At 40.7% G+C, this 12,743-nt stretch overlaps 1 protein-coding gene across 1 annotated transcript in view; it reads right to left on the reverse strand.

The window, feature by feature from the left end:
- The window catches only part of LOC119150877 (ras and Rab interactor 3-like), a 180,289-nt gene that overhangs the window by 113,154 nt on the left and 54,392 nt on the right, over nt 1-12,743 (reverse strand). Inside the window, exons 3-5 of the mRNA XM_037393969.1 lie at nt 5,913-5,989; nt 4,652-4,726; nt 2,508-2,592 (exon numbers count right to left, since the gene is read on the reverse strand). Coding sequence (XP_037249866.1) covers nt 2,508-2,592; nt 4,652-4,726; nt 5,913-5,989 — 237 coding nt within the window. The remainder of the gene's footprint in view (nt 1-2,507; nt 2,593-4,651; nt 4,727-5,912; nt 5,990-12,743) is intronic.

Below are 12,743 nucleotides of genomic sequence, written 5' to 3' on the forward strand. Positions count from 1 at the left end.
CAAAAAGGAAATGCATGAGCAGTGGAAGCAGAGACAGGTATCCTGAAAAGAGGATAGGGACGCTGCCCAGGTTGTGTACATATGGGGTCAGGAAGGCCAAGGTGTGGCTGGAGCTGAATTTGGCATGGGGTGCAAGGAATAATAATAAGGGCTTCTGCAAGGTATGTCAGTCAGAAAAGGAAGGTCAAAGAAAGCGTACCGTCCCTGATGAGCAAAACTGGCAAACTGGTAACAATGGATGAGAAGAACACTAAGGTACTCAACAACTTTTTTGCCTCAGTCTCCACTGGCAACCTCTCTTCCCACACCTCTTGAATGGATGGACCACAAAGCAGGAACTGGGGGAGCAAAATCCATCCCACTCCAAGAAAAGATCAGGTTTGTGATCCCTGAGGAACCTGAACATACATAAGTCTATGGGACCTAACAAGATGCATCCCAGAGACTTGATGTAATTTGCTGATATAGTTGCCAAGCCACTGTCCATAGTACTTGAAAAGTCATGGCAGTCAGGTGAAGTTCCTGGTGACTGGAAAACGGGAAACATCGCACCTATTTTTAAAAAAGGTAGAAAGGAGGACCCTGGGAACTACTGACCTGTCAGCCTCACCTCTGTGCCTGGGGAGATCATGGAACAGACCTTCCTAGAAACTATGCTAAGGCACATGGAGGACAGGCAGGTGATTTGCGACAGCCAGCATGGCTTCATCAAGAGCAAGTCTTACCTGACCAGCCCAGTGGCCTTCTGTGATGGAATGACTACATTTGTGGACAAGGGAAGAGCTACAAATGTCATCTATCTGGATTTCTGTGAGGCCTTCAACACAGTCCCCCACAATATTCTTTCCTCTAAACTGGAGAGATATGAATTTGATGGGTGGACTGTTCAGTGGATGAGCAACTGGTTGAATGGTCACGTCAAGAAGGTAGTGGTCAGTGGCTCAATGTCCAAACGGAGAACAGTGACAACTGGTGCCAGTGTCCCCCAGGGGTCCATATTGGGACCAGTACGGTTTAATATCTTCATTAATAACATAGACATGGGATCAAGTGCACCCTCAGCAAGTTTGCAGACAACACTGAGCTGAATGGTGCGGCTGACACAACTGAGGGACTGGATGTCATCCAGAAGGACATGGACAAACTCAAGAAGTGGGCCCATGTGAACCATCATGAGGTTTGACAAGGCCAAGTGCAAGGTCCTACACCTAGACTGGGGCAACCCCCGGTATCAATACAGGCTGGGAGACGTAGGGACTGAGAGGAGCCTCACAGAGAAGAACTTGGGAGTACGGATGGGTGAAAAGCTGGACATGAGCCGGCAATGCGCACTCACAGCTCAGAAAGCCAACCGAATTCTGGGCTGCATCAAAAGAAGTGTGGCCAACAGGTTAAGGCAAGTGATTCTGCCCCTCTGCTCTGGTGAGATCCCACCTGAAGCACTGCCTCCAGCTCTGCAGTCCTCGGCACAGCAAAGACGTGGACCTGTTGGAGCAGGTGCAGAGGGTGGCCACAAAAATGATCACAGGGGTGGAACACCTCTTTTATGAGGAAAGGCTGAGAGAGCTGGGATTGTTCAGCCTGGGGAAGAGAAGGCTCTGGGCAGACCTTATTGAGACCTTCAATACTTGAAGTGGGCTTATAAGAAAGATGGAGACAGACTTTTTAGTAGGGCCTGTTGTGATAGGACAAGGGGTAATGGTTTTAAAGTGAAGGAGGGTAGATTCAGACTAGACATAAGGAAGAAATTTTTTTATGATGAGGGTGGTAAAACACTGGAACAGGGTAGCCCAGAAAGGTGGTAGATGCCCCATCCCTGGAAGCATTCAAGGTCAGGCTGGACAGGGCTCTGAGCAACCTGATCTAGTTGAAGATGTCCCTGCTCATTGCAGGAAGGATTGGACTAGATGACTTTTAAAGGTCCCTTCCAACCCAAACTTTTTTTTTTCCTTTGCTGCTTTTCTTGTTCTCTATCTGTAATCCTGTGTCCTTCCTTCTCTTAATAGGTACTGCTTTTGCCATTTAGACTTTCTCTCTATACCAATAATCTTTAATATTTCAGAGATTACTTCAAGTAATTCTGTAAGTAATGTACACCGTGTCCTTCTGCCTTAACAGATCTGACTTATCTATACCTTAATTTGTTCTTTTCCCATGTTCCCTGTTCTCCTACTTCCTTGCTAAAATTAATTCCCTTTATTTGTGAAGAAAGAAGTCAAAGAGGCATCAAGTATCTCCAATCCTCTCTCAGGGGACTGCAATAAATCTCTTCATCCACTTCCTATGTTCAGAATCAGCCATTCCTCTCTGTGTTTTGAGAGGAGATTCACAGTTTCATGAGATATTTTGAGCAGTTAATTATACCATGAACCACAGACTAGCTGACAGCTGCAATTGCTGATTATAAACTGACAGAAGAATGTTAGCACTTTTGGATACCTCTGCTTGATCTGCTGCTGATTTTTTTAACATCAGATCTCATAAAAGCTAGTGTGTGGGCTCCTTACCTATAACAGATGCAAACAGTTCTGGAGTGGAGCTCCCTGCTGCCATGAATGTGGCTCCAGCAACATCTTCACTCAAATGTAGTTTCTGGAAGAAAAGCACTGGTAATTTCAGCACTGCTACTGTATTTACATTACACAGTTCTACAGTTGCAAAGACAGAAGCTCTTCATTTTCTGGCCACAGTACTGTTAAAGGATGAACAGTCACTATGATACAAATTAAGACATTGCTTTTTGAAAAGGCAAATATACTTCAGGCAAGTAAAATGTTTATACCCTAACTCAGTGAAGTGTCAGATAAAATTACCTACTTACATATAATTGAAGAGTCAATTGTGACTTACACGTAACTGATTAGAGAAAAACATCTCTGCAGGTTCAAAAAGATTGTCAACATCCCAAATTGTTTTCATTAATTTACTTTTGGAACTCTATATACAATCATTCAAGAATTCAGGGAATCCTTGGGGCTTCTAAGATTTGAAAATAAAAATCCGTAAGAGACAAATACAACCTCTGTGAATAAATCTTATAAACAGCAGGACTGATTCTGGCTTCACTTTGCAGCTAGGGTAATCAAAAGTGAGTCCGCTGACAAAGGCAAAATTAGTCCAATTAGACACAGAGAGGCCTGTGGACTGTAGACAGATGTATTTTTATGACAATGTCTCTTAAGCTGTAACAGGATATAGGTAACTTGGAGTTCTCAGACCAGTAGAAACATGTGTAGATCCACAGGTGGGCTGCATCAATTTTAATACTCTCTTGATGATCTCTCCCTTGAACTATAAAGGTTTTATGGAGGAGCTTTTTCCTTTTTGAGAGTCTCTAGACTCATCTTTAGTACCTTATTTTTCTTCCAAGGATAGAAAAGTGAATAGCACCAAAAAGGACCAGTACAGAAATCCTGTATTTTTCAGGCAGTATGCAACATTTTGAGCTGATGAAAATGGCATCCTACAGAACCTGACAAAATACAAACACAAGCCCTTACTGTACCATTTGATCTATTACCAGTCATACTGTTGCAGGAGCTCAAACATGTGCTATCTGAATTCTTCTTGGATGTTTTAATGTTCAGCAGAACATGAGACAAGAGGCAAAGATTTTATGAAGGATCAGTGACAATTTAATTGGTACAACCCAAGTGGTACAACTTAAATGTGGTGTGTAAGGTGCATACTGAAGACAAAACATCTGCAAAGGGAAAGAAAAGATCCCTATTGAGTATTTTATTATTATAAGGCCACCTCCCTTATTCCTCTATTTGTTCTTCTATTGTTAAGTGTAAGTACATAGCTCTGAGTAACACTAATAGAAATTTAGTACATATATCCATAGGAAAATACTTCACTAGCTACAGAAGTTTTCCAGAAAATGGTCATACATATTTTTGTTAAAAAGCAAAGGATATGAGATTTTGATTTTGCCCTCAAAAAGGAATTAAAATCTGGCTTTGTATTTTGTATTCATTTTGCTCACCAAAGCTTTATCTGACACACCATTTACATGCAAAGTATAAATTCTACCCTGTCCCAAACAACTCAATTAGAATTCCACATGTAATTTTGCAAATTCTTCTCAACAATTATTTAAAGAAACTACATTTATTTACTATTTTTTTTTTGCATATAAAAATATGTATTCTCATTCCATATTAAACCAAGGTACACACTTTTCTCTTGCATTCTCCATTTTCTCACTTTTCTCCACTTTATGCCAGGACCACATATGCTTGCTTTCTCCTTGCTGATACAGTGGTAGATGTGCAATAAAATATGCATTGCCAACACATTAATTCGTCTATGTATGATTTCTTTTCAAAAGTGACTTTTAAAACTAGGAGTATAATAATAAACCAAACTCACCCATATGTCATATCCTTTCTAGCTATATGCTTCAGGTATTTAAGAGTGGGTTTTGCCATCTGATCTCATTAAATGTTCCATTTTTTCTCCTTGAGTGTGACCAGGGGAACCAACATGCCTAGGTTCATTTTTTTTATGAAAAGCTCAAATCATTTGAAAAAGACTGAGGCCAAAAATTTGACAGGAATAAACTCCAAATAACGACAGCGTAAAATGTCTGATTCTATAATAGTCTTTAAATGAATTTCCAAAAAAGGAACAAAGTTCTTCAACATACCTCACAAATTTTCTCTAAGGATGGAACAAAGAAGTCATCACACACTATAGCCAAAGCATAGAACATATAAAGAGCCTGTAAAGAAAATAAATTCATTAAATACTTCAGATTTTTCCTGTACATGAAAGGAGGAAAGAAAGTAATGCTGTATTTATTGAGACTAACCAAAATATATAGCTTCATTTTTTATTCCATTCCAAATAAAAATCCCTCTGCTGATCAGTTTATGGCATAAAAACAGATTATTGAATGTAAGATGAAGTTAAGAACAAGAATGTTTGCCAGACCCTAGAACATGAGAGGTACCACAGTTTGACAGAATAGGGTCCCAGAACAGACTTCATATAAAGAAAAGTAATGGGTAAGGTTTACAAAACTATGTAATCATCATCTATATTTTCAATTAATTATCAGATAAAGTAATTAAATGGAAATTAACACCATGTTGATTAACAATACTCAATAAATAACCACACCCGGAAATAAGCAGGCCCTGACCATGAATCACTGCACCAAACCTCTCAGGAATGATCCTGGTTCCCTGCATATATGTGATTTCTCACTGTCTTATGTGGATTTATGTGCTGTGTTCAGACAGACGGCCTCATCCTGCTGTTGTGCATCAAACACAACTCCTTTTTACTTTCCCTGAGCTGGGAATGAAAAACTGGAGCTCACAGACCTTACTTGTTTTGTTTTGTCTACAATAAAATATAAAACTCCATGGCTTTTTCTGTATTTCTTCAGGCTTGGTTTCTTTTTGTAATTACAACTGCATCTTTTGCAGAGAGGTGCAACAGGAAAAAAAGAGAATCAAGAATCTTTCACATCATGCATAATGTCATTGCCAAAGGAATCCCAAACCCTGTTTATACAAGATGAAACACAAGAAAACACAAGTCTGTGATCCATGTGGCCAGGATTTCATCTCAAAGAGGATGAATGCATAGGCACTGCAAATATATAATATTAAAATAAGATAAAAATAATATCGTAGAATCATTTAGGTTGGAAAAGACCCTTAAGGTCATTGAGTCAAACTTAACCTAACACTACCAAGTCCACCACTAAACCATGTCCCTAAGATGTTACCTTTTGAGCATTTGTACCCATACAGACATATTAGAAATACTGAAATCAATGTATCAGAAACAAACATGTTGATATATACAGAGCTCTATTTAGTTAGGACACTATGATGATTAAAATCTTATTAAAAATAAAAGGAAAACAAAATGAAGCGCAGCAAAGGGAAACTTACAGCAATGATATGCAGCAGAACTCCTCCTTGCTGACGTTCTTTATTTGTAAATATATCTTCAGGAAATTCATTAATGGCTGAAAGAGAAATATAGATTATTTATTTTTTTTTTAAATTTTAAAGCATCTGTAAATAGAAGACCAAAATATAAGGACGCATCTGTAGAAATATATGATCAAACACGAGTATCTTCCAAATTATTATACTATAGCTTGGCACCTCAGAATCTCTTTCCTGCTCTGTAGAAAAAACAGAGAACTAATACTTAGTTGTTATTAATTACCATCATTTCAGTGACTTAAACCAGCCTTCACTGTACTAAGAGTTTCACATTCTTAATGTCTTATTTTTACTATCGTCTTGTCTGTGTCTCCTCTAAATATGCTTCCAAAGTGATAGGCACAGCCACAAAAAAATCATCCTGAAATAATATTCCTGGTTTTAAGTGTTCTTTGCCTGAAAAATGATGCAAAAGTTGTAACTTTCAGGTAGTTGTAACTATTCAGGTTCTTAACTACAATCTTTTATAGGGCTCCAAAGTCTTGCAAATAGTTCCACAAAGACGAAAGTGATTCTAAGTACTTTCTCCAGAAAGTCTACTATCTAAATCTGGTGAAGGAAAGAATGAAACAAAAAATGGTAGGTGGATGATAGGAATGCAAAGACATGAATTTGGGGATTATTTCTGGGTGACAGTGAAGTTGTGTGGAGCTCAGTTAAAGGACCTACGTTCCACACAAAGGCAACAGAGTAACAGATTCCAAATGGTGGAGACAAAGACAGCAACTAAATCAAAGGTCTGAAAAAATATATGAGATAAAAAACATCCAGACTGACAAAAGAGGCAGGGACAGAGATTTATGGTGCCTCAGACAGGAGTCTGGGAAACTTAAGAGTGACAATTATTTCAGCCACTAGAATCAAAATGCACTGAAGTTATTAAATTATTATTCAGAAAGAGTGTTCCTTTCTGCAAGGAGTTGCAGATGTAGGTTGACTGTAGAGGAATGCAGGCAGTGGGTTGATTAGCATTGATAACACGCAGCTGTGGCCTTGCCTCAATGGCAGTGGGTTGGTTGACATGGACCATGTGCAGCTGTAGCTCGTTCTGTGAAGTAGTTAAATAGCCCTGAGGAGTGTGGGATGGGTGGTCTGATGGAGGAGCAGTGTGGTCTGACCTCTGGAGGAAGGTGAAGCAGCATGGACAGTAGAATCTGACTGATGGTAAAGGTGTTGTTGCAGCCTGATAGTTTGTTTGTGCTGCAACAATTGGTGCCCTGTGTGAGGCTGAGTTGGACTCCAACTACAACAGCTGACAAGATAAAACTCCAGAAGGTTCTTGTGAACTTACTGTAATATACTGAATCTCAGGGAAGGAAACAAGAGAGAATATATGATTGCCTTCCCCATATTCAACTCTGTCAGTTTAAATAAATGCTTAAGACCACAATATATGATATTTATGCTGTTCCATTGTCAACTTTTATGGCATATTTTCTCAATTTCTTGATTATAATTCTGCAAACAATAACCATGAACATGGAAACCAAGAATTTGAGGTATGGTTGATGTTCATAGCTACTAAAGTTCACATACTCTAAACCAGCCTTATTTTCAGGAAATGTTGCGCTGTAACTCTTAATAAAAGATTTCACTTTTTAAAGTATTGAGTTACCTGTAACCACCAGAAACATGATAAAAACCTAGCTGCAGTGAGAGGATAATCTGGTTTCAAAGTCCAGAATGACTTCTCCTCAGTCTTCGAGTTTTATATAAATACAAACATACCTTTTCTCATCTGTACTATAACCCCTACATATGTTGCATATATCTAGCTTGACAAAGACTTGAACAGTGTCTCCATGTAAAGCTGAAGATCGCATAGCTCTGTATTTTTCTTAGTGCCCACTACCATAACTGTATTATTTTTGTATTAATACACCGGCAGCAGGCAGTGTTTAAAACTTTATATACATAAATGATATTCCTTCCAAAATTCAAAGTTACCACTTTATGAAATCTCTCTAAATCCTGCAACCTAATATTTGAAAGCCACTAGAGTTTTAAAGCTACTAACAGTCTATAAAATAGACTGTTAAAAAAAATTTAGCATAAAATAAAAGCCCATCAACAATGACTGACTGCAATTCCTTTACCGGTTTTCATTAGGCTTTCCAATAAGATCTATTCTTACTGTTGTATTCTGACTGGAACCAATATCACCACTTGATATGTTGAATAGAGCTTTCCCAAGATACAGGTACATCTTTCCTTTTAAATCTCAGACAACAAAAGCTATAAAAATCTATACTAACTTTTGCTTAGGTACTCCTGAGTGTGATTTCCTGCTCCTAGGTAAATGTTCTATTCCTGGTCCCCCTTCCATAATCACAAGGAAAAATGAAAGCAACAGTGGTTATCAATATACAAACGCATCAGCACAATAATACCCAATCACTCATTGAATTATGGAATACCATTCAATGGTATGCAGAGAACAGTGCCTAAAGACCATCAGCGAATCAACGTTCAGCAGGACTAGTTTCAAGAAAGTGGGTCTCAGTTGCTACGGAACTCCACAGTCTTTAAGGGCTGTGATTTGCACTGTAAAGAGATCTGTAACCTTATGAAACAGTCTGAGGAAATAGCATTGCGATACAAATGCAGACCACACCTTAAATAAAAAACATTGCCCTATTGAGCCAAACAAATCCAAATACTTCTAAAATCAAAATATGTGAATAACACATCTTCCTTTCTGTTTGGTTACCCTCAAACGACGAAAAGGGTAGTGGAAATACATATAAACTGGGAGAAAACTGGTTACATTGTAGTTTTGAGATACTGTGTATTTAGAGTTGACAGTAAAAGAGTTCCTCTTTTACTGGAAGACTGTGCAGGATAACCCACAAACTATCGGTCCACATGCAGCAATATGCAATGCTTTTATTTACTTTTAAGATGCCAACAGAACCCTATATGCATGTAACAGCTAAGCAGATTCCCTGAAGTAATATACTGCTATATCTAGTAATATGCAATATAGTAAAATACAGTAGTATCATTCCCCTCATGTAGCAATCAGGGAGGAATATCATTCTGGAATAATACTGAAATACTATCAAATTTAAGAACCACTTCTCAGCTACACTAGCTGCCAAAAGCAAAATTTCTCAGTGGAGTCTCTACCACATGAATTATTCTTTACTACATAAAGAATAGCAAAAAATTAACAATAAATATTACCTAAAATGATTATTAACTAAAAAAGCATTAAGGAGACTTCTTTGGGTGAAAAGACCCAGAGCTACAGCTGCTAGCATCTTACACAATATGGTTGTTCTTGCATCACTGGCTAAAACACCATGCCCACATGGATGTATTCAGGAGATGTACACTATTTTTCTTATCCCATCTCCATTTGTCCTCTGTCTTCTCCATTCAAACGGTGGCTGTGAGAATACACACAGTGCACTAGGACAGCAGACACCAGAGCCCTCTCCTGAGCCTCTAGAAATGGTAACGTGACCCTGTCCGTGGGGTACAGCCTTTCACATAATCTGATGCAAAGATTTGCAGCTCCCATCACAGCCGCACCACCCCCATTACTGACACCACACAGCAGAGCGAATACAATCCTGTCCCATAACTTGGTAAAATGGATGTGTCATCTGGGAAGCTATTACCCATCTTGGTAATCTCATTTGGTTGACTGTAAAATATTTCATAGTATGACATCAAAAATGGGTGTCAGTATAAACTGAAGTTTCAAAAAGCATGAACAGAAATCACTATCTTTCTAATGTGACTTCACTTATATGCAGTTAAATAATTTTAAATTATAAAATAAATAATTTGAAGTTATCAAATAGGAAATCAGAAGACCAGAAGATGTCAGAGGTAACAGCTAGAAGATTGAAATGAGCCCAGGATTCTGATCACCAAACAAAAGCAAAACAGTTCACTACAAAACATCTGGCTTCATATACAGTTTGTGATGTAGTATTTGTAATAAATATCTACTTGCAATAACTATCTGCTTGCCTCAAAGAGATAATTTAAAATACATTAATACAAAGACTGCTTTTCTAAATGATAATGCACCTCTCTACACTGAATTCACGGCATGCAATTGTTCACACATAAAGACGCTACAAAATCTTCTTTAAAAGTCAAGGAAATGAAGCAAGGCTCTGGAGCTTGGTAAGTAAGATTTCTTCCTTAATAAAATTGCAACTGAATCACAGAATGGTCAGGAATGGAAAGGACCTCTGGAAATCATTTGCTCCAACCCCGCCCTGCTAAAGCAGGTTCACCCAGAGCAGGTTGCACAGGATCACATCCAGGAGGGTTTATAAAGTCTCCAGAGAAGGAGGCTCCACAACCGCTCTGGGCAGCCTGTTCCAGTGCCCTGGCACCCTCAAGGTAAAGAAGTTCTTCCTCACGTTCAGATGGAAGGAACTGCCCGTGCTTCAGTTTGTGCCCGTTGCCCCTTGGCCTGTCGCTGGGCACCACTGAAAAGAGCCTGGCCCCATCCTCTTGGCACCCGCCCTTAAGATGTTTGTACACATCGGTAAGATCCCTCTCAGTGTTCTCTTCTCCAGGCTACAGAGGCCCCGCTCTCTCAGCCTTTCCTCACAAGGGAGATGCTCCAGTCCCCTCATCATCTTCGTAGCCCTCCGCTGGACCCTCCCCAGTAGCTCCCCATCTCTCTGGAACTGGGGAGCCCAGCACTGGACACAGCACTCCAGGTGTGGCCTCACCAGGGCAGAATAGAGAGGGGAGGATCACCTCCCTCGACCTGCTGGCCACGCTCCTCCTAATGCCCCGCAGGATCCCACCGGCCTTCTTGGCCACCAGGGCACACTGCTGGCTCATGGGCAACTTGCTGTCCACCAGCACTTCCAGGTCCTTCTCTGCAGAGCTGCCTTCCAGCAGGCCAGCCCCCAGCCTGTACTGGTGCGTGGGGTTGTTCCTCCCTTGGTGCAGGACCCTGCACTCGCCTTTCCTGAACTTCATTGGGTTCCTCTCTGCCCAGCTCTCCAGCCTGCCCAGGTCCCGCTGAATGGCAGCGCAGCCTGCTGGTGAATCAGCCACTCCTCCCAGTTTGTGTCATCAGCAAACTGGCTGAGGGTACCCCCAGTCCCTTCATCCAGGTCACCGATGGGTAAGTTGAACAGGACTGGACCCACCACTGACCCCTGGGGAACGCCACGAGCTACAGGCCTCCAGCCGGGCTCTGCGCCACTGACCACAACCCTCTGAGCTCTGCCGCTCAGCCACTTCCCAATCCACCTCACTGGTTGCTCATCTAACACACATTTCCTGAGTTTACCTATGAGGATGTTATGGGAGACAGTATCTAATGCCTTGCTGAAGTCAAGGTAGACATCATCCACTGCTCTCTCCTTGTCTACCCAGCCAGTCATGCCATCAGAGGTGGTTATCAGGTTCATCACCCACCAGTGAGTTCCAAGGTAGTTTGGAGTTTTTCAATATAACATTTGCTGTCTTCATGGTTTTATTATCCAGATAATCATAGGTTTTATATAATTGTGATTTATAAATTCTGCATACCTTATCTACAGACACTGTTCTTTATTTACTTGCTGTATCATGGGTTTAATATTTTAAACAAAGCTTTGGTTTTCTTACCTACTGCAAAGATAACCTGATCGCTCAGGAAATGATTGTTTGGATTGCCTTGGCTCCCAGTTTAAGCCTGGGACACAACATCACTTAACTGAGGGGGGCACTGGTATTCATTCCCTCATCTGTTTGAGCTGACAGAGGGGATATGACATTATTAAGGAGTTTGAAAGAGCTTGGTCTACCCTCATAGTACAATCTGATGTGTGCGAGCAGCAGGGCAGCACTCTGCTTCACAGAGATTTTCTCATGTACGGGTGACAGAGCTATCTGGCAGCCCGAGTGGGAGCTACATCTCCTCGGTTTCTCCTGAAAAGAGACAGAACAGATGGGAGAAGGAGATTAAATGAAGAGCAGTACATCTAATGGGGCTAACCTTTGCCAAAAAAAGGAGGGGAGCATACACCAATCATCTTAAATCAGCTAGAAATACAGAAATATTTATCCTGCTGGTACTATTGCAAACCCGTGGCTCCTGCAGCTCATCTTATCAAGCACAGATTTATTGAGGGGGAAGGGAGGGCACCAAGAAAGCCAAGTCTATATTGGAACTGTCATAATTCTGTAGCTCACTCAGTCTCCCTAATCGTGAAATGAGTTGGGAAATAAAAGCAGCTTATCCAGCCACGACTTGGAGGGGACATCACCTTTTCCTCTGAGTCATGGAAACAAAAAAATCCTTGATTATGCCATGATAGAAAGGATGATTCACCTTTGATAAAAAGCTCTGGCTGAGCTGTCTGTGGCTGAAGAATTACACGAAGCATGCAGATAGCATGCCTCACAATAGAATATAATAGCAGCTGCACAGCTTAAGCTGTCTGCATGGCTCTGGAGCGAAGATGTGGTATGCAGCAGTCGGGGTAACCCAGGCGTGCCAGTGACACCTGCCCAGACTTAGGCTGTTACCAGATTACTTCTGGGTACCATCAGAGCATTGCTCCCATATGCCCCATCCACACTGTGACTGGCAATCTGCCAACGAAGTTAAGTTTCAAAATCTCCTAAGCCTGACAGAACATCTCAACAACCACGTGGATCTGTGGTTTTATAACCTGCCTCGACATGTGATTTCTTCACCTTATCAGCATCTGATTTACTCACGGAGGCAGCAAACATGCTAACTCTTAATACCTGCTAAGCATTCAAGCCTGTTACAACTCTTATTTCTCCTCATAGGGA

The sequence above is a fragment of the Falco rusticolus genome, chromosome 7, assembly GCF_015220075.1.
Source record: "Falco rusticolus isolate bFalRus1 chromosome 7, bFalRus1.pri, whole genome shotgun sequence".
Taxonomy (NCBI): domain Eukaryota; kingdom Metazoa; phylum Chordata; class Aves; order Falconiformes; family Falconidae; genus Falco; species Falco rusticolus.